A 26,570-nucleotide genomic window follows, 5' to 3' on the forward strand; every position below is an offset into this window, starting at 1 on the left:
ACTCAAGTTACCTCAGGCTAAGACATCAGAGCTTTCTTCAGATGTGCTGCAAAAGCCTTGAGAATAATGCAGTCCCCTAAAAGCTGAAAGGTATTTCTGTGCTACTGTTTCCTGGGATAGATAGGAAAAGCTTGTGGATGATGTAAATTAGACGAATGATAGACAATGCTTTGCATCACGTTCTTCATCCATACTGGTGCCTTGACTGGTCCTACCATCATTACAATCAACTGAAAAACCAGAAGCACACTCTTTTGTTTCAGTTCTTCAGGGTGAGATGTGCTGACTGGCAAAAAAATGTGTGTGATGCTCACAGCTTTGCAGATAAAGGCCAGATAGCTAAATGTATTAAAAAATAAGCGATGCATGAATTTAATCTCAGAGTTGAGACAAAAATGTTATGTCTTGGCTTCACTTGGACGTTTTATTTTCTCCTGAAAGAAATAAACTTGCCTTGCTATATAATTTCATTTAAAGAGAAAAAATTAGAAAAATAATCTTTTTTTCTTTTATTTAATAACCTGACATGTTTTGACAGTTTCAAAACAATCATAAATTCAGTTACTTAATTATTAAAAACTGTCAGAACTGCACCTTGTTTTTTCAAATGCCTCTTTTTTCCCCCTTCCTGGCTTTATAAATTTTATCACGTAAATTTGATGGAATGTTCAAAGCAATGCAGGGAAGAATATTTTCTAAAACTAGATCTACCACCACCACAATAGTTTATTAAATACATCAGCAAGAACAGATAAGGGCCAAATAGTGTCACCTGCCCAAAGTTTCTGTAAGCCCCCAGAAAATAAAATTTACAAGTTCCCTTGTCATGGCTGAATATGTACCAGTTGTCCTGTACCAAAGGCGAAGACAACGCAGATTTATTCTAAATAACCCACCAACCATCATGAAAATGTCTTTATCTATGCTGAACTAATGCAGTTAATTATCAAACTCTCTCTTAGTGATTATGGAAATACTGGTTTGCTGTTTACGTTATTTCCTGGTTCTTTTCTACTTCACTTTGTTGACAAGTTTCCACACTAAAACTGTTTGTTGAGAGGTTGTCTTTCACATCACAGGAACTACTACTGCTGTTCCCAAACCAGATCACTTAACATTGAGGCCTAAGTGAAGTGACGAAGAGGTGACCACTGCTTCCAGCATGAAGAACAATCAGAGCTGGTCAAACTCACTCCCTGGCCTCCCTTACAATCTACAGAGGTGACAAACCCTACACATTAGCAGTCAACCCCTTCACTTCTCCTGTGTTTATAGAGGAAACTATTGGGAAGGTTTTGGATGCAGACTCCCAGTGATTCCCTGACCCGTTATTGGTTTTTTGTACCAAAGACCACCCTTATCATGATTGCATGTTATCTGACAAACTACAGACCAAGTTAGATTGAACTCTAAGAAACTCAAATGCTATCCACATCGAATTGGTATTGTTTGTATCCTCTTACATACAAACCACACACAGCAGATGCCCTTTCCACCAGCAGCAAGAATAAAACATTTTCTTTCCCAATGTCAATTAAAATTTCCAGACTTGCTCTCCAGAAGCATATTTAATTTTTTAATCCAAAGTTTGCAAGGTCTTAAATTAGCAATAAGTAGTTTGCCACACACAGGTAAAGGCAAAATAAATATGAACCTCTTTATTTTTAACACACTTAAAACATTATTTAAAAAATAGCATAAAGCATAGCTGTATCCATGTTAGAAAAGACCAAAGAGAGTACTGATACCAGGAGTCCATTAGATTAACTAGAACTGAAGTCTCCAATACAGACTAGCTGAAATAATCTAAACATAAATTATTTATCTTCAGGGCTACTTAGGATATTAAATTACTCTTCCAGTAAAAAAAAAAAAAAAAAAAAGCGCTGTACTTTTAAATGCCATTGCTTATATCTATAAAACATGCCAGAAATCCTTTAGGCTCAAAAAGAATTAAACATGGGTGTAGGAAGCAATATTTTCTATGGTTAAACATCTGACTAGAAGACATAAAGACTACTGAGGCAGTAATGGACATACTTCTTTATTTTTAAACTGAGGAATCCCCCATGCACAAGTCAAGATGCTTTACAGTGTGGAGTGGTGTTGGCCAATCTGGGACAGATTGCTCCTCACCTTGTGGATCAAGCTCCAAAATCACTGCTCGACCATAACGCATTGTTTTACCTATTCAATAGCCCAACCCCTCGTGGCAATATTCCAAACGACGAAAAGTTTGTTCAGCTAGGCCAAATGCACAGAAGCAAGACCTTACCCTTAAGATAAACAGCACGGGAGGCCAAACTCCCTCCCAACAGCAAGTACCACTCCAGGCTGAGGGAGGCTGCTAATTTCTCCCATCTAACACAGACAGCTAAATTAGCTGACTAGACTCCCCATATAATCAGTGAAAAGAAGAGTTAGAGCTTCTAATTTATTAATTCCTAAGGCTGATAAGCCAGATGGTATAAACATTCCTATTTAGATCTAGGTGCTTTGCCTCGTGAGAACCAGAGCCGTTCAGACTGCCCTAGCAGCATGGCTGGTGTCCACAAGAATAAGTGATCCTCAGTCATCAGACATAATATCTAACTCCTTGCTTTCTTTTCAACCAGCCAAGACAGATATTAAACCACTGATGAAAAATAAATGCTTAAACATACTTCCTCCAGAAACCCTTGTTCAGGTGTTGCAACTGTTGCTTACTGCCACCACTAGCAAAAGGAAAGTGAAACAGGCTTGTCCCCTGTCTTGAAGACTGTCAGTGTGTAATACCAAGCAGTGCGATTTATTACCCTAATCAGTACTTCAGCATTTGTGGAAACACACACTCTGGAAGACTATGATATCACATCATCAGATGATGCCATTAAAGACATCTTGTGTTTACATGACTGACTGTCTAGACAGAGTGTGAGAAAATACTCGTTATTAGTTACAAGTCAGCTCCCCCTCAATGCTGCATGTCACACCAACTGTCTTTTACATTAGTCAATGGAATGCACCTGAAAGCAGCAGAGGGGAAGTGAGAAAGGGTAAAGAGAGATTCAGAAACTTCACAGGAAATTTAGACCCTCGATCTCAAATATTTTCTTCGATGACGTAATTATTTATTGACAAGTAAGCTTACAAGCTAAACTTTTGTTACCATTAGCAGTAAAGGAAGAGGAAAAGAAAGGAACTTGTGTATATCATGTAAAAGCACACTAACAAACATAAAACCAGAGGAAATCTTCTTCTGAAGCCAGTGAATTCACATAAATTCACAATGGCACAGAAATAAGGTGAGCTCACCCAGAAAGAGAGGTGCTGGGTCAGCCTTGCAGTCCCCAGCCCCAGAAAGACATAGAAACACCTGCCTAACTGTAGATACTGAAAACTGCTGTAGGTAAAATAATGAGACCACTCACAGGGCGTACAATTACATGCAACATTTCCAGACTTTAAAACATCACAGCAGTCTTACTATTGCATAATAAAACTTAGAACTTCCTTCTTTAAAAGTATCTTCCCTTTGTTTTGAATTTTAAATATCAGATTGAAGAAAAAAACAAACAACAAAGAAAATCCAAACCAAAAATCTGAACATACGGCTGAAATCTGGATTGAAAAAAAACCCAACAACTATTACAGAAACCACAAAAACTAGAAGCAAAATATTAAAACACTTTCAGGTATCATAGCATTGCCAGGCTTGACAGTTGTATAAAACATGCTTCATTTCATGCCCGGCAGATTCAAATTACATGCAATCTTTTTTTTCCCCAAGAAATACACAAAACCAAAGGTTTGTAGATTTATAGAATGCTGTTTTCATCAAACCAGCTGATTGCGCTATTTCAACACAGCAATTTAATATTGACTTATATGGAACAGTACAGCTCCCATGGTTGCTTCTATATATGTGCATATGTGCGAGCAAGTGCCTATGTGTGTGCGTGCACTTACAAACATATTTAATCAAGTTTTACTTACTTGATTTTGTACAGAAAAATACTTAACTGCAATTTATTTTGATTATTTTTTTCACATTCTACTTTAGAAAATGGCAAAAAAGAAATAGTCTTCAATAATACTGAAAGGAATGTTCAATGGAGGGGAAACTGCAGGGTGAGAAGTCAGACACCAGAAAGAAACCACTCAATGCCACAAGTGCAAGAGAAATATTGACAAAGTAAAGAAGTCTGAAGTGTTTGAACTCTGAATGCTCAACTCGGATGCATTTAACCCTTGGTAATGTGGCACATTTTCTTATACATGCTACCCTTATGAAAAGCAGATTTAAATCTCCATGCTATGGGAACACCCTACATTTGGCTTTGGGTCTACTTGGAGATATACTCTTTGCTTCCATGGGAAGCAGATTAACCAGAAGAGGAGCCATTTTTATGAGAAAAGGAAGAATATTCAACAGGAGGAAAGAAACTCTGGCTGTTGAGAGGGCAGCAGGGCACCCTCTTCCCATGGGGCGGTAGCAGCCCTAGGATGCATCTGCAGTATTTGCAGGCGGAGACCAGAGTGTCAGATAAAAGGGGATAAAACACCCGTCTGGCTGGGAGCCTCCCTTGGCAAAGAGTGGCTGGAAATTCTGACAGGTGGCTGCTGACCACCAGGGGGAGACGATATCGTGCAGCTGCACAGAGAAAACTGCTTTTCCCGGCGGAAAATTCAAAACAAACAGCAAGGTACTCAGAAAGGCAAGGGGAGATGTTTTAAGAAAAGTTCCTTCCAATATCAAAAGTTAATCTCATCCATGTGATACAGGGAGGAAATCTTATGATACTCTGCATGTATATGTCAGTATGTATCATTTCATTTCCACAGTACCAAACATAAGTATTTCTTTCTAAATTTTGGCTATAAACATTTCTTCCTCAAAAGAATAACTAGGCAGTACTGGCTGCAACAGCAGACCATCTTCAGTGCCTCCTACTGCCACCTATCCACCTCAGCCTGACAAGTTAGATGTCTCCCTGTCAACTTATTCCAACATCCACCTCATCCTCTTTGGGAGATGGTTTTTCTATATGAAACACTCCAAAAGCAAAATTGCAGCAGGCAGCACATCAGATAGCAGCATCCTTATGATTACATACCATATCCAGTCACAGGAATCCAGATCACGAGCACACAACTATAGCCAGGTGATGAAAACTGAATCTGACAACATCCTACTAAAATTTAACACCATTTATTTTTTGAATTAAAATACAGAGAACAACAACAACAACAAAATACTAACTAGGATGGCTCACATAGATCTCTCTACACACTGTTCTGGCACCACATACTTATTAAAGCTAAATCCCAATAGCAGAGACCTTTCAAAAGCACAGAGAGGCAGTAACTGCACTGGAATCTCCTGTGAGGACATGTTTCTTTATGGTCTTCACTCAGAATACAAGACACAAGGTTTAAACTGATTGGTATATGAAGAATTAAAGAACTGCTGAACTGCAACAACTATCCAATGCCAATTCTGGAATTATGAAAGGAAACAGGATTCACCCTAGGGCACTGAAGGAGCTGGCAGATGTGCTGGCCAAACCCCTTTCCATCATCTTCCAACAGTCCTGGAAGACTGGAGAAGTCCCACTGGACTGGAGGCTGGCTGATGTTGTGCCCATCTACAAGAAGGGCTGCAGGGAGGACCCAGGAAACTACAGGCCTGTCAGTCTGACCTCAGTGCCAGGGAAAGTCATGGAGCAGGTGATCTTGAGTGCTATCATGAAGCACATGCAAGAGAAAAGGGTGATCAGGCCCAGCCAACACGGGTTCACAAAAGGCAGGTCTTGCCAGACTAACCTGATCGCCTTCTATGACAAAGTGACTTGGCTGCTGGATGAGGGAAAGGCTGTGGATGTATCTTCCTGGACTTCAGCAAAGCCTTTGACACAGTTTCTCACAGCATTCTGCTTGAGAAACTGTCAGCCTCTGGCCTGGACAGGCGCACACTCTCCTGGGTGGAAAACTGGTTGGATGGCCGGGCCCAGAGAGTGGTGGTAAATGGTGTGAAATCCAGCTGGAGGCCAGTGACAAGTGGGGTTCCCCAGGGCTCAGTGCTGGGTCCAGCCCTGTTCAATGTCTTCATCAATGACCTGGATGAAGGCATCGAGTGCACCCTTAGCAAGTTTGTGGACGACACTAAGCTGGGTGGAAGTGTTGATCTGCTGGAGGGTAGGGAGGTTCTGCAAAGGGATCTGAACAGGCTGGACCGCTGGGCTGAGTCCAACGGCATGAGGTTTAACAAGGCCAAATGCCGGGTCCTGCACTTGGGGCACAACAACCCTATGCAGTGCTACAGACTAGGAGAAGTCTGTCTAGAAAGCTGCCTGGAGGAGAGGGACCTGGGTGTGTTGGTTGACAACCGACTGAATATGAGCCAGCAGTGTGCCCAGGTGGCCAAGAAGGCCAATGGCATCTTGGCTTGTATCAGAAACGGTGTGACCAGCAGGTCCAGGGAGGTTATCCTCCCTCTGTACTCGGCACTGGTGAGACCGCTCCTCGAATACTGTGTTCAGTTCTGGGCCCCTCACCACAAGAAGGATGTTGAGGCTCTGGAGCGAGTCCAGAGAAAAGCAACAAAGCTGGTGAAGGGGCTGGAGAACAGGCCTTATGAGGAGCGGCTGAGAGAGCTGGGGTTGTTTAGCCTGGAGAAGAGGAGGCTGAGGGGTGACCTCATTGCTCTCTACAACTACCTGAAAGGAGGTTGTAGAGAGGAGGGTGCTGGCCTCTTCTCCCAAGTGACAGGGGACAGGACAAGAGGGAATGGCCTCAAACTCCGCCAGGGGAGGTTTAGGCTAGACGTTAGGAAAAAATTCTTTACAGAAAGGGTCATTGGGCACTGGAACAGGCTGCCCAGGGAGGTGGTTGAGTCACCTTCCCTGGAGGTGTTTAAGGCACGGGTGGATGAGGTGCTGAGGGATATGGTTTAGTGTTTGATAGGAATGGTTGGACTCGATGATCCGGTGGGTCTCTTTCAACCTGGTTATTCTGTGATTCTGTGAAAGTTTAAAAAAAGGATAATAGGAATAGCTGGATGAAATGCTAAACAGTTAACAAGAATAATTATGCCTAAATGAGTTCCTATCCATTATCTTTTTCATAATTATTGCAACAGAGCAAATAGCTCCAGTAACTGTGCATACAAATGACCTATTAGAAACTTACCAGGTCATTTCCAAAGGTGATTATGAGCCCTGACTTACAGAGCTACTCGGTTTTGCACATAATTCTGTTCAATGCCAACAATCTGCACAAAATTAAGATAAAATGTGTTTCCACAAAACTAAGAGGAAATAAACTTTCAGGACCCGCTTCAGAAGCTATGAGGTGGTGAACACTGATGAACAAAATGCAGTAATTTTCATAACAGAAAGGTTAAAAAAATTTGCTTTTGCCTCTGGTTTGGTGTCAGGAGATTGGAAGAGTAGAGGCATTGATTGTACGTTAGAGCTCTTTGATGCCACATGCTATTAATTAAATGATGATGAATATAACAGTGAAAAGTCTAAGGTTAGATAGAAGAGATAAAAAACACGGTCGGTTATCAGGGTGGACTCCTGTTATACAACAGTATGGGGAGCATGTGAGTCAATAAAGATACCACAACCAAGTCTTTAAGATTTCTTGCAACGAGAGGATGGTCTTCATCACAACTAGCCATCCTAACTAGCCATGTTTCTTAACAGACACCTCTTTGCATTTTTGCAAGTGAACATGCAATAAGTTTTGTATTAGAAAATTATTCAGAACCATCATTTAAGGAGAGCAAGAAAGAACAGGAGCATAGATGTACAGTTTCCTCAGTCACTGAGGTTGTTAAGAAACAGTAGGAGACACAGAAACAGATCCTGGCACTCCCACTGTGAATAGCTTGGGCACATTGTAAAGAAGTTAACTGAGCAAAACCAGAAGAGGTTCACTTAAAATGTGCAGGCAAAAAAAGGTAAGAGCAAGCATATAAAACTACTTTAACCAGAGGAAACAAAAGAAGTACCAGCTTTCATTCATATCAAATAGATAAAAATTTTTTTAAAAAAATCTCTATTTTAATTGAAACAAAGATTTTTTGAGAACTTAAAAATAGCTACAATATTGGCATAGTGTGGGTTTACTCTGTCTCAATGCCTAAGAAAGAAATGGGTGAGCAGGGGAATAAAACCTGGACGAAAAAAAAACCAATTCTGGAAAAGTGTATGTTAATTTTTTACAGGAAGGAGTGAAACAGAAATGGGATTCTGATACTAACTAAGATAAAAGAAGAGGTAAAACAAACACACCAAGATACTATTACGCTGTTCAGTCATGCCTAAGATCTCAGGAGTCTTGACATACCTTCCTTTCCTCCAGCAAACCCAAAAAGAATGGGGACAAGAAACTGTATGACCTCCTTGGTTCTGCATGGAGCCAGCGGCTTTCTCACTTATTATTCTCCCACTTCTTCTGTGACTTTTTCTTAATCTTTAAAACAATTTACCTTTCTGTTTTTACCATCTCAGCTGTAGACTTCAAACATACGCTCTGTATCACTAGAAGAGCTCCTTGAAACGCTGAGCATCAATTACGATTACTTAGCTAAAACCTTTGTTTTCTTTTAAAACGTGTGCGTTTTGCTGGACTGTATTTACTGACAGCTAAACCCCCAAGCCTTCAACCTGCCATCTCAAAGAAGCTGATGTAAAAGAGTCCAAGTAGAGTTTACTGTTGGTCTGTAATGAGAGTAAAATGATAAATCTCTGCACTGAAAGCCAGCTGCTTCATTCCTAATTGTGATTCCAGCTCCCCCACTCCCCCTTCTTTGCATTCTAGCTAGCATACAGCTGTAATAAATGTGGCTCTTCTCGCAAGCTGTGCAGATGTTAACAGTTCTGTAGGACATCAAGAAACATTTCAAGAATCTTGTAAATGCTGACTAAACTTGCTCAAATTACCCATACTACCTCCTCCACATTCCTATTCAGTAACATTAGCCTTCCTGAATGTATCAAGGAAAAAAAATAATTAGCATTTAAGCTAAGACATTAATATCCAGGTCTAAATACACTATGAACAAATAAGGAATGGTCTTAAGCCAACAGACAACAGATACTCAGATAGTGAACCAAAAGCAGTCAATTTATCATTTGTCGAGATGACTAATGCATTTTTCATTTCTTATCTACGCAAGAGTAGCTAAATGACTGTCTGAAAATATGTATTTATAGAAGTCATGGCTGGATATATTTGAAAGAAAGGATCAGAACTACAGCAAGATCTTTTCTTTCCTAGTAATCAAGTGGATTAATACTAAATTGGAGTGAAGGAGTTCAAAGTGCTACCTAGTACATTTTTATTAAAGTTGTATTAGCATGACAGTCATATGCATTAAAGATTAAGCTAAAGCCTCAAACCACAGTCGGTTCTGGGCAGGAACAAGAGTCCAGCTGTGCAGGTAGAGGACAAGATACCAAATGCATTCATTAAGCTGTGAATACTAGAGATCGTGTTTTAATACTCCTCCCTCCTCAAGCTTAGCCTCCTTTTTTGGCACAGGACTTTCAAAACATGTGAAACAGTTTAGAAGCACAGACACTAAGAAAAGCAAATGTGACTGGTACTCCTGTATTACTCGAGACGCTTGAAAATCCCACATCAAATACCCTAACCTGTGTGTAAACTTCACACTTTCAAAACCTACTGACGGAGGGCTGCAGAGCAATTCACAGCACTGAGACATTAAAGGATCACAATCTTTGACAGGTTCAGAAACAATGTGCAGTCGAGAGTTTCTACAGTGTGGTTTTGAGATTGTCTTCAGTCAAGTGTCAACCTCAGCAGAGTTTCAACGAGGACAAGGTAGAGAGAAATAATATGAACATCAGTACATTTCCTGCAAGAGATTGATAACAAGATGTCACTCCTAGAAAGACTCACATATCTGCTCAACTTCAGATACTCACCCTATTTTGGTAGCACACTTGAAGTTAAAATCAAGTCTTTAAAGCCACAAGGCCCAAATAATTTACCATGAAATGTGGGATTCGGGATATTGTTTGTTCTTTTATTTAGCAATATAAGAAATCAGAATATAAAGCAGAATTGCAATGTGCTATTTTTTAAATGCTTCATGACACTGTTTTTAGAGTTAATTTCATTCAAATGTCATAAAAAGAGCATTTAAGTGTTTTGAGATAAGCAGAAAGACAATAGCCTACAACCTTAAAAAGAAGGCAATATAGTTAGTCCAAAACCTCAACCTGCCTTAAAGCTTCTTCAAACAAAATACATCAGGAGGAGAGAGTGGGAAGAAAAATGCCAAAAGAGGAAACAAAAAGAGAGAAGAAAACCCACACTAGCCAGAGTCACTTACTGCTGTTATTCCTCCATTAGTGGAAACGCTCAGTTCAGTCGTGGATTTGGAGGCATAAACATCATTGAAATTCAAAGGCAGCACTGAGAAAGAGGACACCTCAATTGGTATGCAAGTGGTGTTTTCTCGCCCTGAATACATTATGAACTTGCAGCATGCTAATATGCCATGCTATCATAAGCACCAGATGGAACAGTAGGCAGTATATGTCCCATCAAACCTCAGGAAGATGTATTAATGTTCCTGCTCTTTTTTTTTTTTCCTCTTCCCCTCCCCCTTCCCCAGTGCAACCCTTCAGCTGCGTCCCTAGACTGGCACATTTCTTAGCATCAGTCACCTGCTCCTGAAGCACAGTTCTCCAGGGTTGCCTCATCTTCACCAGGTGGTGCCAAGCATCTTTTCAATCTTTTTTATCGCAGAAGGTAAAGGCCACAAGATATGTCAGGCTGTGCTTACTGAAGGGTACTGAGTACAAAAGATAACATCATGAGATAAATGATAGATGAAGAAAGACTTTGGGTTTAAAGCTAGCACAATTGTTTTAAATTATGCATAAGTAGCGCAGCACAAATTTTCCCCTCAGTACTATTGGTGAATGAAAAACTGGGGGGCACCAGCGATGGGTAAGATTTTCTATGTAACCAAATAAAATAGAGGAAACTGGATCAAAGATGTCTGAACTTAATTCCTTTTTTCACCACACTGGAAAACTTTCAGAGATGTACACAATTCATTTAGAGGGTAGTAGGCAAGGTTTAACTTTAAATCAGAGTATGAAAATGGCACACTGGCAAAGTAGTCTACAGAACTTTGATTTATTATTTTTTTTAATTAGAGATCAGACTTTTTTTTTTACTTTAATGACTAAAGATTCACTTGTACCTGTATGTGCTATTCTAAAGAAAGATAGTATTCTAATGCTGCTGTGCATCATTAATGAATTGAGCCCGAAGCAGGTTTTACATAACTAACAAGAAATGTAATCCAGTATTCTGTATGAAAGTATGTGCAAACACATACAAAACTTAAAATAGACTTTCTAGTATTAACTGATTTCTTCCTATCTTTTCATAGAAACAAGCCTCCTATTGAAATATATAGTTTGCAATAAAATTATTTTCTTTTTTTTTCTCCTACTGGGTGACTCAAAAAATAAAATGAGGTCTTCAATACATAAAATGAAGAGTGTGTGCATTCAAACTACAAATAAGAAAAACTTGAGACGAGTGAAGGAAAAGTAAATACTTTTCTCATTCAAAGTTTTACTGTTCAAGTGTTTTTAAACACGTTTGTTTTTCAGAAATAAATCACATCAGTAAACATTTTGCTAATTTCTGATATTTTAGAAACCACCTGCTGATTTACAAACAGCTTTCACTATGCATGTAAATCCATTATTTCCCTAACATTAGCCTACCCATAAATACAGTCTAATTCTGCAAGATGCTGAGTACTAAACAACTCATACAAACTCTTCAGTGAATTAACATTGCTCAAAACCTCATAACAGCTTTTCACATGAGTACTTGTTGCATGTATAAGAAGGATTTTTCCAAGTATTAAAGGTCCGGTTGACAGGGATTTCTTCCCCAATTCATCCAATCCTAACTAAAACAAAAAATTGCCTTCTTCTTTGATGGCATTTCAGACAAAGCCCTTTATGACTATTATCCACAAATAACTGGCATTATTCTAGCATCTATTAAGTCCAGATAGACTCCAATGTAAGGATGTCTTAGGGCCGAATTAGAAATCAGACCTTTTCTTTTTCCTTTTTCTCTTCCTACTGAATATTGTGGGGTTTGTTCTGTTTCTTACTACATAGCCTTTAAGGGTAATTTGCTAGATTATGATTTGCATCGTGCAAATAAGTCCATTATCCTGCATTATAAAGTAATTTCTGACACCTAAACAGCACTCAAATTAATTACAACATACTGAAACAGTACAGCTGACTCCCAAAGGAACCAGTTTGGATCAGAAGATGATGATATATGCTAGCTGTTGAACATCTTTCACCCATCAGATCTGCAATCAGCTGTTTTAAAGAACAGTATCAGAACATCCGCATCATCATATAATTTTTGTGGCAAAAAGCCCTAGCAATTGCATGCAACAAAGTATACATATCCCAGATTTGTAAGCAGACACATTTAAAAACTAGCAGCCTTGCTGTAACAACCAAAGGAGACGAAGAAAAAAGGCTTTGCTTTTGATTTAGCAAGCATCAATTTTTGCAGCAGAATCCCCATTGGGTAATTCATCAAGGCATCTATTGTATATCTAGTGTGGCAAGACAGCAAAAACATTTACGGCCTCCAAAAAGAAAAACATTTGTGACAAAACTATTAAGCATTCCTGGTGATTAAGTAATAGACACTCATTCTTTCAAGACTGCCTTGAACCAATGCCCCAGACAAAATCATGCAATCATATTTGCTAGTGTCAGGATGAAATCAAGCCATCGTGATTCTTCTGAATTCTTACAGAAAAAGCAGGTTATTCAGCACGATCCACAAAGCTCCTTCTGAAACAATATAGAAGTTAATCACAGAGAGAGTATATAATTTCTCTTGTAACTCTACGGAGGGATGCAGGTCAATTCTTGAAATGTAGGTAGTATTTTTATCTTTAGAGCTCTTACAGACTCTCAAGAACAGTTTGAAGCAAAAGCTTTAAGGCAGCATAAACTAAAGAATTCTGTTTCTGTGGGTCTCTGAAGATTAAATACTATTGCTTTCCTTCCTGAAAATGAAAGGAATTGGAAATAACTACTCTACTAATTGACATGTCAGAGGAAGAAGCCTGGCCAGTCAGCTGTCCTGAGAAGCAACCATCCAAGTCCAACTTTTACTCCACAAGATTTAGTTCTGCGTATGCAGAGGAGTCTGAAGAGGATGAAGAAAGACCGCAACACTGGCTCTCCTTCAGACAGCAGAGAACTTGCTATATGCACTCTGAAGACTCTGCTTTCATACCAATCTCGCAATGAAAGTTTCATGCACAGATTCATCTCTTGTGTAGCAGCCTTGCTTATTAAATATAGAAAACCCAAATACAGATTTGCTTTTACAACCACAGAGAATAATTTAAAGAGAGATGTAAGAAAATTAACAAGAGCAGCATTTTTCAAAATACTTTAAAAATTTAACAAGAGAAACAACCAATAGTATTCCCAGAGAGTCCACCATCTCACTTCTCTTCCATTTGCAAACGGAAAATAAAATGCTTACATCAGAAATTCAGAAAAGTAGAATATACACTCATTATTGCACAGATCTCCTTTAAGAATTGCAAAGGACCATGCATTTTTTTTCTGAACACGTAATGCAGTCTAATGTTGATCTCAGTGCAAAATAATCAGATATTGACCTTAACAGTAATTTAAATTACTTCCAAGATCTAACATGAATGAGAGTATAGAAGCTCTCCCTGTTTCAGGACCCTAGAGCGAGGAGATCACAGCACTATGCAAGGATGAACTAACTTGACCAATGTGGACCACCTCAATTCCAGAAACTGAGTTTTATTATCATAGCCCTCCCTCTGCCAGTGAAGAAATAAGAACTAAAAACATCAAGTCCAAAGACATGGTAAATTCTGCAGCAAACCAGTGTCAGAAGAAAACTGATGACTTTCAAAAATGATAGCGCCATCTGACCTTGTTGGACATCTAATTACATTCTTTCTTTTACATACATAACCAAGGTTGCTTTAATGATCATCTTTTGGCTTTCTTTACCAAGTTAGCAACTCCCAAAGTCCTTACGGTTCACTCAGTATTTTCTCAGTGTATTTTCAAAACTCATACAAACTTTGATTCCTTCTAAAAAACCCCAAGGTTATCTCATCCCTGTTCTATAAAGATCATTTTTTTTACATTCTAGTGCTTACAGTTTAAAAAGTAAAAAATAAGTACCTTGTACAGTTCCAAGCAAAGAAAACAGCCAAAATAAACAGTAATAGTGTATACAGAAAATACCCTCTTCTAAACATTGATGAGTAGACTTTCTTCCAACTAGAATACAAACAAGTACATGCAAAGCTAGCAGATATAATTACACAATCAACAATTATGTGGTGAAATGGACCAGAAAAATAAAATTAAAACAATAAATGTTAATTTGTGTTCGCTGACCATGGATGGTGTGACTGGTGCTCTGGAAGGTGTAAAGTCCTTTTTTTTTAAAAAAAAAAAAGATACTCTTAAAAATTCAAGGAATGATACAAGGAAGTCCCATATAGGAATGTCAGAAAAGATGGCATTAATTTGGACTATAAAATAGCTACAATGAAAATACAAGGCTGTGTACACGTGCTCGCTACCCTGGCTTAAAAGAGCCACCAGGATACATTCAAAATGCACAGTTTGGAATCAAGAATCAAATTATGGCTGTATTTTTGTACAATCCAAGAGCATACATTTTCCAAACTGTAACTGTGTGGCAGGAAGACTAGTTGAGTCATGAGTATTTGTATGACTCACAGAACACATAGCAAGGAGAGAACAGGAAGAAGGGGAAAGGCCCTGTGTCACTAAACCAGATTACTCCTTTAGCAACATGTGGTTTCAAAGCAGGAGCAAAATAAGACAGTGAACCCAGCATTGCTAGAATAATGAGAGAAAAGGAGGACTATAAGAATCTGCACTCAAGGTGCACAGCAGGGCTCCCAAGGCTTAGAAAAGCACATGAAGAAAATTCCAATAAAGCATTAAAACTATAAGCGTACAAAGTTAAATTCTACAGATGCTTCTGAATGACTTACAGAAGAGAGAGTAGTGCATTAACCCCCAGAAAAGATGTATCAATAAGATAGAAAGGGCAACAGACTTTAAAAGATAAAACATATTCCTGCTTCTTGAATCACCATTTCAAACTTTGCTGGAAAACAGTTAAGAAAATGCACATCCTGCTTCCTCAAATCCCAATTTATTAGAGCAAGCCCCTCTTTTCAACCAAGAATAATACAGACATGACTCCAAAACAGATCTGCATGAACTTGCAGTATGCTTCAAGGGTTACAAAATCACATTTTTCTTCCTCAGTCTCTCCTTCAAGAGGTGATCAATACCAATTCCTTTTGCTCTTCTGTTTCCACACTTCTTTGAGTCAATATGTAAAATGCCACAGAGCTTGTTACAATCTGCTTCTAAAAGGATGTCCATAATGAATGGGAACCATATGAGTGCTACTCTTGTAATAATTGTGCCCACTGCTGATGCTATTTCCTCTCGAACTTCAGAAAGATTTCCTGCCACCTTTGACTTACACTTCGTGCCCATTTAAAAGCACGGTTACATTCCAGGCACTGTTCCAGAACATATATCCACATTAATACTGAAACAGTTGGCTAGATAACTTAAAATTAATTCAGATGTGCGGGTCCTACCAGATCATTATTCCTCATGAAAATTCTGCAAGTCTGCCAGATCCCAAAGCAAAAAAAATTGAAGTAGTTTTATTTTTAAGAAGTAGAAATAAATGCACAAGTCATCATACAACATCATGGAAAAGTTCCATTAAGGCTGTAGCTTCATGCCATAGGAATTTGGGAAGGAGATTTTTAGAAGTTGGATCAGTTCAGTGTCTTCTTTTGACACTACTGCCCTAAACCAGCTGCAAGAACATTACTACTAGGTGGTGTTCTGCAGCACAAGGACAAAACCAAGCAGTCAGTGAACCCCAACTGAAGTGACACCTCTCAAATCCCAAGGTCTTCAGCAACTTGTTGTCTCATGTTCTTCTGCAATTAATACTCACAATTAGGCTATTTCTTCGTACTTTGCCTATAACTGGTAGTAAAGAAGAAATTGGCCTTAGGGAAATAATAACAACAACAACAATAATAATAGAAATAAATTCAGCTTTGGTATGTGGAAGCTCGGCTCAATGAGTGCCATAGGAAGGAGGCGCAGCCTTTTCAGCCAGCACTAAGCCTGACTATTATTCTCTACTTACACACAAAGGCCAAGTTCATTCTGAAAGTTACAGATCAGATAATGGTTTCAGATCAGATTCAACAGATAATTAACTTTAGGTGTCCAAAGCACAATGCTGCTGAAATTTCCTCATGGACCACAACACAAATGCCAGTGACATGGACTGCTCTGCTCTCCGATATAACGTACAGGTGAAAAGTACCTTAGAGCAGGTATCCAAAACACCTAATGGACCCAGTAGGTACAAAGAATCATCATATAGGCTGAAGGGACCATGGGAGATCAGGTAGTCCAAGTCCTTCTGCCTCAAAGTATGAGCAGTTAGATCAGGTTGACAGGTGTTTGTCCAACAGGGCTTTTTATTAACTCCAATAACTGAAATACCGCAACCTCGCTGGATGACATGTCTCAGTGTCTGACCATCCACATGGTGAAAGAATTTTTTCCTGCCATCTACTTGGGATTTATCAAGGTCCATTACTTGCACCTGTTGCCTCTCATCCCGTCAGCGGGCACCCTCTGAGAAGTCTGGCTCCATCCATCTTCTCTACACCCACCCATAAGGTAGCTGTAGACTGCTTATGACAGAAAAGATGATTATTAAGTTAGTTATATATAAACTGCCTATAGCTCACCAACAAGGAAATACTGCAGATAGGATGCTTTACCCCTGCCTTTCAAAAGCCCCAGTAGCTTGGAAACATGGAACTCATGGCACTGCTCACTCCTTCAGAAAAGATGTCCACCATCAGAAGATTGGCAAGTAGAAATGGTTTGTTTAAGACACAGGTAGGCAAGACTGAAGGGGTAAGCATTGATTTTATGCAAGTCTTTTGAGCGGAAGCCTTACTCGAAGTGAAAGACATTAATTCGAATCCTCCTTCTGCTTGCTCAAGCTTAGGTCTATAACACACTTCCTCAGTGGGGAGGAACGCTACCACCCAGCAGCAAATTATTCGGGATAGCAGTAATCTCCATCAGTTCTGTCCTGCCCAAGGGCTAAGCAGCAAAACTGTTCAAGAGGGACCAAGGCCCAAGATCAATGGCAACAAGGTGGAAGTGGCTTCTGTGATGGTCCCGATCCTCGCCTCATTACTTTCGCGTATGAGAAGCCGAAAGAACAGATGTACATCACAAAACACAATGAGGTGAAGAGATGGCTGAGCTCCTCAAAAGTTTAGCCACTGAATGTAGATAGCACGGTACAGCACGGCAAGAGTTTCATCGGCTTCACAAAGGAACTGTGTGAATGTGGAGTTTACATAGCAAGGTACTGAATGAAATCAGCCTTGCCAAGCAGGCGAATATGGCTAGACTGTCTGCACACACTAAAAATCCAAGCGCTGCTGCGCCCTATGGATTTCCTGATTTAATGTCTACTTGCCTTAGCGCCACTGGTTCTGTGCTCCGTTTTACACCACATACATTTCTGGGGAAAAAAGTAAGCTTGCACTTGCGAAGAGACCGATTATTATAAATACACATTAAGCATCCTCCAAGATTACCTACCAGATCCAACTGTGCAAATGACTCAGACATAGAAATGCTTCAATTCCAAAAACACATCATAGGTGTGAACTCAGCATTGGCCTGATAAACCCTATTGATACTAACACAGATCTTAGCGTGTACAATTGCAGCTCTACATGCTTGAGAAACTTTAAACCTGTAACAGTGATGCATCTTGGAATGAGGACAGAGATGAGGCATGCAATTTTGGATTCGGAAGCCAGCTACTGCTTCAATTGCAGAAGTGGCCTTGCACACTTAAGTTTAGTCTGTAATCTAGTAGTGAGAGGTTAGGCTTCAACTGGGTTTTTTTGTAGAGTTATGCTTGATGTCCACACTCAGAAGAAAAAAGGATGCAGCAAACAAACCAGAAAACTGGTACAGGTTTATGTGGAGGTCCTGAAAAGGATCAGATATCATACCTTCTCTAGTCCCAGATGTATCAGCTTCTCTATTCAGACTTTTCAAATCGGTGTATCACATAATTTTAGAATTTATCAGAAATTGGTATTCAAATTTGTTGGTTTTTTAAATCACATATACACAGATCACAGAAATCTGCAAGCTTTTATTATCACCCCTTATATATGAGCATGGAGTCCAAAATCTTCAAATCAAGACGTGATCAGTCCTGAACACCCTATGCACACCAAGCAGTCCTTAGAAACTGATTGATTCATTCATCTCTAGCTAAGGGTCTGAGTCGAAAAGCACTACATCTTCATGTGGAAAGAGTGTTTGGGACCCTGCTTAAAAAATATATATATAGACAACTATTTCTGCAGCATGATCTGCATCCCACGACCTGTTAGTACTTTCCATGTATACGTAGCAAGATGCTGTTCACAGCCCCATGGGTTAAAAATAGGAGCAATAATGTCCTGCAGACTTTGGAATTTATTACTACCTTAAAAGAAGAAGAAACTTTAATACTTTGAAAATCAAGTCATTCCACCTCGTCTCCCAAAGCCTACAATATGCATCTGGAGAACCTAGCGACCCACAGCCCTCTTAGGGAAATAGGTTTTTGCTCCCATCCAAATCCTGAAGAAAGATAAAGTCATTATGTAGGATGACTGGAATAATGGTGGACGGTTAACACTCAGACTTAAGTACTTCCAGACACATTTTCCCCATTTGGCAGGAAACTTGTTTTGTAAGACACAGAATTGTCCTAATATAACAGCATAGCAACTGCAACTTAGAACAAGTCATTTAATGGACTGTTAGGAGACTTTTGCTGTATAACAGCATTTAGACACATGTATTTAAAAAACAGGTGGATAATCCAAATGTTCAGTTACTAGGACACTAACAGTTATGTCCATGGCAATTTTGTTTCTGTTCTTCAAACAAATCATCACTTGCAAGCACTAATGTTAAAACCAGAAAGCCAGTCTAGTACACAGTGGCTATAAATGCCAAATCAATTTTCAGCAGATAATAAAGTCCATGTTTTACAATCAGCAATGCACTGTTTTACTACCCAAAATGTAAGCTAATAATATATAGCTCTGCTAAATGGAAAATGCAGATATGCTGTTAAGAAACAGGCTGGCTGTGAGATGATGGATCATTTCTGCTGGGACCTTCTTAAAGCTATGTGCAAATGTTTTCAAAATATCACATGATGTGGCCATGTGTTAAAAATTACAGCCAGTTAAGTTCTCTGCTAAGAAAAATATGTGGGCAATTTATGAAATGCACTCCAGGATGGAGATATCTTAAGTAAAACCAGATTTTGAAAACAAACCCTTTTTTTTTGAAACATGAACTTAAAAAAAAAAAAAAAAAAAGGTTGCAGCCACATCTGGAGAGCAGAAGTAAAGAAAGGGTGGTCTGACCTAATACCAGGCCATCTTCTGAAAGAACAGCATTATTTCTGCGCTACAATGACTGTGATCACTGATTGTCCTTTTAAGGAAACCATGCTGAATACTGCCATGGGCAATAATAAAGCATTTTGTAGGCCAACATCTGTTCTTTGAAAGTACTATAAAATGACTGATAGATTTGTAATGTTTCATAAATAAAGTCCAGAATAAACCATGTTAAAAAAAAACAAACAAACACCAAACACATTCACAGTAATCAGACAAATTGGTGTACAGTATTAGATTTGAACACTGTTCCCCCAGCATCAATTATTTAGAGATAAGCACTTCCTAGAGTTCACTACAGAGAATGACAAAACAGTTAACTTGGTTATTGCAAGCTGTATGTTAACGGGATTATCTTTCCAGAGAATTTTCTCAGAGTTGCAGTAGTGCCTTACTTAACAGAGATCTGAATCGCTTTTACAGCATTTCATTAGCAAGCCTCACTGTTGTTGCTTTGCCCCAACAGAGAAGCGAGGATGTGAACGGCCAGTCACAATTCTAATAGTACGAGCTGTTCATCTTTGAAGGGTAGATTTAGTTTGTGTAAAAGTGCCACACATAAACCAGTACCCATCTTTATTACTTCCTGTTCTTTCGCCAAAAGAAGGATTTCAGATGTCAGAATCATTAAAGGGATGCTTCTGAAATCAAAACTTCACACATACACAAAACACACTGGCATAATATCAGATTACATAAAAATACACATCCTTTTAATCTCCAGTACGTAATGTGCTTACTTTTAAAATACAAAATCTGCCCCAGATGGCTAATAATGCCCATTTGAAAAAAAACAACACCACAATATTAAAGGGCTAAAATATGCTGTGAACAGATTGAGAGGCAGTTCATCCTAGAGGAGAGTAAAAAAGTGCAGATGGGTGTCAAAAATAGCCAAGTGTCAGATCTGTTCAAGTATCTCCATTCTGGCACATGCTCCCAGTCACAGCTGTTAGTGTATTCTCTGTATCCAAGTGCAAGGTTTTCTAACACTCCGAGCTGACATTAAAACACACTTCTTGCTTGCTGCTGCTTTAAGAGAATGCTGGTAATTAAAGATTTATTTAATGGTAAAGCTTAACAAGTATTGATAAGGGTATACATACCCGAGTGTAGCGCATGCCATTTTGATTAAAGATGCATGAAATTTAAACCAGCAGGTAGATTAAGTAATTTAAATGCCAAAGGCTTAATAGGTTTTCAAAAACCTCCACTCTAGGCATTCCAACACTGTTTGCCAATAGCCCCAAATAATGCATACAAAGATCAAAACTGATAAGAGTGCATCATTTCAGTACACTTCAATATCTCAATAAAACACAGAAATAGTAAACCGCACGAGAAGACAAGTTTCATCCAAATATAAGGGAAATGTCAGTGGATTCAGTTTACGCAGAATGTAGTTTTCCAAATTAATTAATTACCATATTTCTAATGAAGACCATATTCCCAGGAAGGGAATGCATACAAATCAAATTTGACATTTAAAGGGTTAAACTGACCTTTCATAGTCCTCAGTTGTTATCTATGCAAATTAATTTGCCCATATTTCAACCATATAAATCCTCTTAGCCTTGTGCTTTGAGTAAACAGAGCCCACTTTCTTGTTACAACCAGAGGATCAGCAAACATATCAGCAGTAGGGTATGACCATGTATAAAAAATCCTAAAAGGAAAACAGTCTTCCAACAACTGGCAATACCTACATGCAACTGTGGTTGCAGCAAACTGGCAGATACTGTTTCAAAACACCATCTGCGAGGTGTACAGACTCTGTGATCAAGCGTAGCCTCTTCTGCTTGTCCTACCCAAATAATCCACAAGAACCAGCCAGCTGTAGGATCTCTAGCCCTGTCTTTTTTTATCCAGACACAGGCTGCTATAATCAGGCACATAGCTTTCTTCGTCCTTACCAAAGGGGGGAAAAAACCAAACAAAACACACCAAATTCAACCCACTCAGTCGTGGTCTAGCATCTCACAAAACCCCTCAGACAAATTACCCTGCATAGAAGCACCGTTTTCATTGGCAATAACACTTATCAACTGGACAAGCGATCATAAGATCCAAGGATAATATTTTCCTGAGGAAGCTAACCTATTAAAATTTCCAGCTCCACAGCAATTCCTCTAATTCAGCAGATTTTTTTATTGTTTTATTTTCAATCAACATATTTCAGTGAACTGCCTGGTGACAGTTCAGGACTATGATCCAGGACAACACTGAAATAATTTGTTTTATAAATCTCCTTCACTTCTCTAAAATAAACAGCTTTTCACAGAGATAATTTCAGCTGATGAGTGAACACTGTGAATGATCTCTATGGATCAAATGTTTGCATATTCAAGGTAGAGCTGACAGTCAAAGCCAGCCCCAAAGCTGTATTTCTTTTTGCTAAAAATGATTCCCCGTGCAGAGACCCGCATCCATAAAGCCGGTGACTTTCTGCTATTTCTATTCCCTTTCATTGAAACATCCAGTCCTGCTGTAAGTATCATCTCTGGCAGTTCCTTCACACAAATTCCCCTCCCCCAAACATATGCACAACAGAATTTGCATCCACGATCGCTCCGTATCAGTATCAGCTTGCAAATCACCCTCTATATTAAAAGAGGAGAGGAGAAAAAAAAAAAAAGAAAAACTACTATCAAAAAACAATTAGCGTTTTCTCATTTAAAACCGAAAGAGCTGCGATAATTTCAACTCACCAGGCATCCTTGGATAAAATATACCACACTGTAAATGGCTCTCTCCTAAAAGCAAGCTTATTTAGGGCTCAGTGCCTCCTGTTCTGGAATGAACAGAGAGAAGCGAGGAGGGCCATCAGAACTGGCTGTGGCAGCGTAGCTGGAGGCAGGATGCTGGGCGCGTGCGTTTGCCAGGCAAAGACAGATGGAGAGCTGACACTCTGTATTGCACTTGGAGCAGAAATGTGAATGATGACAGGAGCACATGTGGCCTTGAACCCAGCCCTGTCTCTTCAGGCAGAACAATGACAGGGATGTGTGTGCAAATTATCACAACCCCGGCTCCCCTCAGCTGACTCCTTTTACTCTACCTTTCACACCAAGTTCCAGATGACCAAAGAATAGAAAGTAAAATGCAGAGTGATAAGCCAAACACTGAATTATTCATTTTTTTTCCTTAAAAGTTAACCCTTTCTTCTGCTAACAGCAATTAAAGAAAAAAGCATCGCTTTGAATCAGCTCTCCTCCAAAAGTGGAAACAAATTCATTCTTTAACAGCCATAATTTTGCACTCCATAGGACTATGTTTGTTTATTTAGCTGGAAATTCAAAATGTGCACACAGATATACGAGAGGGTCCCCCTTCCTCTTCCTCCCCCTCTCCACATTTCTGTCATTATTATGCTGTTTTACTATAGTGAATAGAGTATCAAAATCACTCCCTTTCTCAGATTCTCAGTAGTATGTGTAAAATAGAATACGGTTAGAAAGCAGACCACTTTTATTTTACTATAGTGCTTTTAACCCCCTGGGATTCCTGCATTGATATGTTCCAAACATTTGCAGCTTACTCTCCTTTACCTTGCATGGTGATCCATGGGGGATGAAAACAAAATCTTCCCTATAAAGCTTTCTCAAAAGCTAAACAATGATGTCCTCCCAATGTCTGATTTTGAACACCCCTTAAATGTTTATCCCTCACATGAATAACATATGCCTGGCTAGGTTCAATGCACTCTTCCCTATTAAGCTTTAATGGACACCATGATACATAAAACTACAAGTCTTTGTTATAGTGCTTTATCTAAAGCTGGCTATTTTCTTCTCAGCGGTCCGTCTTTAGTCCTTTGTAAAACATCTTTGCCTCTTAGGAGAAACATACGCCTGACTCACATGCCTTCTGTAGCACGTATAGCCTTGCACAAAATTCCAGGCACAAGGAAAAATATCTTCTTTCTAAAACTCTCCTCCCATTTAGCACTTGCAAAAGCTTGTTCTTTAGTAATTAGTATTTCTCTAGCAATTAGCACATAGGTTCTGGTTCTCACTTTGCCTTTGCAGTACACACTTAAACCCATATAGGAAGACAGCCGGTTCTCAGTCAGATATTCAGGAGCTGCATTCTTGTCAGTACAAGGCTCATCCTTTTGTACTTATATATGCATCCCCCTGATTTTGTGTTATGCCATCTTCTGCCTTTACTACTCTGAAGCAACCCTGCTCTCAGGCCTTCCTCTTCCTTCCTCTAGTTGCTACAGAGCCTGATAAAGATCTGTCTAGGAAAAGGACACACATGCGGAATTAAGCCAAAAAATAACAAGTCTTCCAATACCTGGACTGAATTAATGAATATTTCTCACTTAAAGCAAGGGAGTCACTTAATTTACTGGTATTTCCACAATAACTTTTTAACCCTAAATGCCTCCCCTATGCTTCACTTAAACAGGGGAGACTCCAAACACAGGACTGGCGAATTCAAGGCAATCCAGAAAAAAAGAGCAGCTCCCCTTGCCCCAGTAAACACCCCAGCACTGAAAACATAACATGTCTTCTACTTGAGGCAGGTCTTTTATTCATCTTCATTAGATATCTATGGTGTTGAAGTTCTGTATAATGGATTTTTAAGTGTTGGAGAGCCCAAGAGAAACACCGAAACATGAAATCATTTTCATGACAGACCGTTTTCATGAACAGGGGGAAAGCAGGGAGTGGGGGGAAGGGAGGAAATAACAAGCAAAGTCTGCACCAGAGGCATTTAGAGAATTTACCATTCTTTTTATTGTATTATCTGATGCACTATTTAAAGCCAGTCAGTACTGTATTTGCTGTGTTGTTTTTCTTTTTGAATACTGTATTCTATATGAAAGGAAAAGCATTTTCACAGTTGGAAATGCAACCTTTCATCAACATAGATGCAGCCTGAATCAGCTTTAGAGTAGAAAGTAACATGTCAAAGGTATGACGCATTTTAATAAAACCAAATAATATTCACTCTTAAAGTAGGTCTTAATATCAGTACATTGTAAATCCACAGACCATGGCTCACGAAACTGAACTTCCATATACCGCGTGATTATGCATCTTTTTTTCTGTGTGTAAAAAGCCTTTTTAAGCTGTTATCTGACTACAGTAATTGCCATTTAAATTGATCCACGTCAACAAAACCTGGATCCCTGGAGATTCTCACCTAGAAGTCTGCTCGTGGAAAGGGCTAACAGAATGCCTGTGCATCTGAGACTACTTCAGCATTTTCTCAAGCAGCCAGCTGCATGAATAGTTTTTCCCTCTCATTATTTAATACACTGAGGCAGGCTGCAACCCATTTGGCAGTTCTCCCTGAATAAATATCTGTGGGTATTTATTCACCTTCCCCACCCTACTCCTACTTTTAATGCCATCACTTAAAGCTTGCCCTAACAGTTTTTGCACTAGGTCAGAAATTTAAGCAGGCCAAGCAAAGGTGAACAGCCATTCTGTAAAACAGTTTTGTTCTCCACTAACAAAGAAAAGGCAGTGGTTTTAACAGAGGAACAATTCTGCTGTATCACAAGAGTTAGTATAATGTGTAATACTAAAATGAAAGGGATACGAGGAGAGTGAAAATCTTCCGCAAGTTTCTTTATGGTGTATGCTACGCTACAGCTTCCTGCGTGGAAATCCGATCCTTCTTTGACAATAATTCACACTTTACAACATAATTTTAAATAATTCTATACAACTCTTACTTTAGAAAATGAGTAAAACAAGCAAATCAGCTGCCATATTCATACATTTGAAGGGGGGGAAAAATATTTTTATGCACTGGGGGATACAAGGTCACTAAGACATGGATCTGATGGAAAAGAGAAAATCCAAATGATCACCATTTAACAGCACAGAGATTGCCTTTTGTACAAACCTAGCTTAATAACAGTGACTGGAAGTCCACTGAAATGCATCTGTAGTTAATGAAAGCTCTCTATTAACAGTGAAGGAAGAATTTAACTCAAAGCTCTTCTGTAGGACTTCTCAACTTCCCGCTCTACTTATAGCAGACTGTTGTGATACATTGTGACTTCACACAGTGGGTATTAAGTGAGTTAATTCAAAGGAGCTGAAACCTCATTGATCCTAATTGAAAGCAATACATCCAACCAAATAGTTCTCTACCCCATCTGCTCTGGCCTGCCACCAGCTATTCAATACAAGAGAATTAATAGTTTCAGATATTCTAACTGACCCAATAAAAGCACTCATTTAAGCAGGACTGCATTAACAAAGTGAAAAACCAAGGGCAAAATGGGTTCAAATGGAGCATTTTACTCCTAGTTGGCTTTAACAAAGCTGAATAGTGCTTATTCTGACTTTTTATGTGCAAGACTTGATAAACTGAATGAGAAGGCACTCAATGATCAGTCAACGAGCATTGATGAATGGTCATTAGGACCCCCCCAATCTCAGGGAAGGCCATTCCACAAAGTGGCACACCAGCTTGAAAGGGCGGACTCACTAATGTCCAGATTTCCCCGCTTGCTTGTTCCACTTTCACTTTCAGACCACTGGCCACCAAATGAGGCTGACATATTGGAAAATAATCTTTTATGGGCGAGTGGTAAATAAAAATGGAGGCATTAGCTGGGCTTTCAAATTCAAATCTGCTAGTTTTGTCAGCCCCCAAACGTTTTGATTTTCCACCCAGCTGGAAGCTATTAGTGTTTTCTTAAGGCACCCCACTGACAGGGCAAACCCACCTAATGTGTGAGCTGTAGAGCTGATGGGGGGGACAAGGGACAACCAATTCTGGATGTTTTCTGAACTTTATTCAGTTGAATGTCCAATGAAAGTATAGTAAAGGCAACACCTTCAAGAGAAGCTCACTAATTTCTTGCTGCCCAGGATCTCCTACCACCTGATGCAACAGCAGTGCACCCAACACTGCACTT

The 26,570-nt window shown here is 39.3% G+C and overlaps 1 protein-coding gene across 5 annotated transcripts in view; it reads right to left on the reverse strand.

The window, feature by feature from the left end:
* Positions 1-26,570, reverse strand: part of RUNX1T1 (RUNX1 partner transcriptional co-repressor 1) — a 110,617-nt gene that overhangs the window by 54,904 nt on the left and 29,143 nt on the right. Inside the window, exon 1 of one of the 5 annotated variants that reach the window (XM_069854334.1) lies at positions 22,390-22,526. The exons of 3 other annotated variants lie outside the window; for them this stretch is intronic. In XM_069854334.1, coding sequence (XP_069710435.1) covers positions 22,390-22,396 — 7 coding nt within the window. In that variant the 5' untranslated portion in view covers positions 22,397-22,526. Of the gene's footprint in view, positions 1-9,941; positions 9,961-22,389; positions 22,527-26,570 lie in introns of those variants that run through there. One more of the 5 variants, XM_069854337.1, reaches the window with a different exon arrangement.

The sequence above is a fragment of the Phaenicophaeus curvirostris genome, chromosome 3 (assembly GCF_032191515.1).
Source record: "Phaenicophaeus curvirostris isolate KB17595 chromosome 3, BPBGC_Pcur_1.0, whole genome shotgun sequence".
In the NCBI taxonomy this organism is placed as follows: Eukaryota; Metazoa; Chordata; class Aves; order Cuculiformes; family Cuculidae; genus Phaenicophaeus; species Phaenicophaeus curvirostris.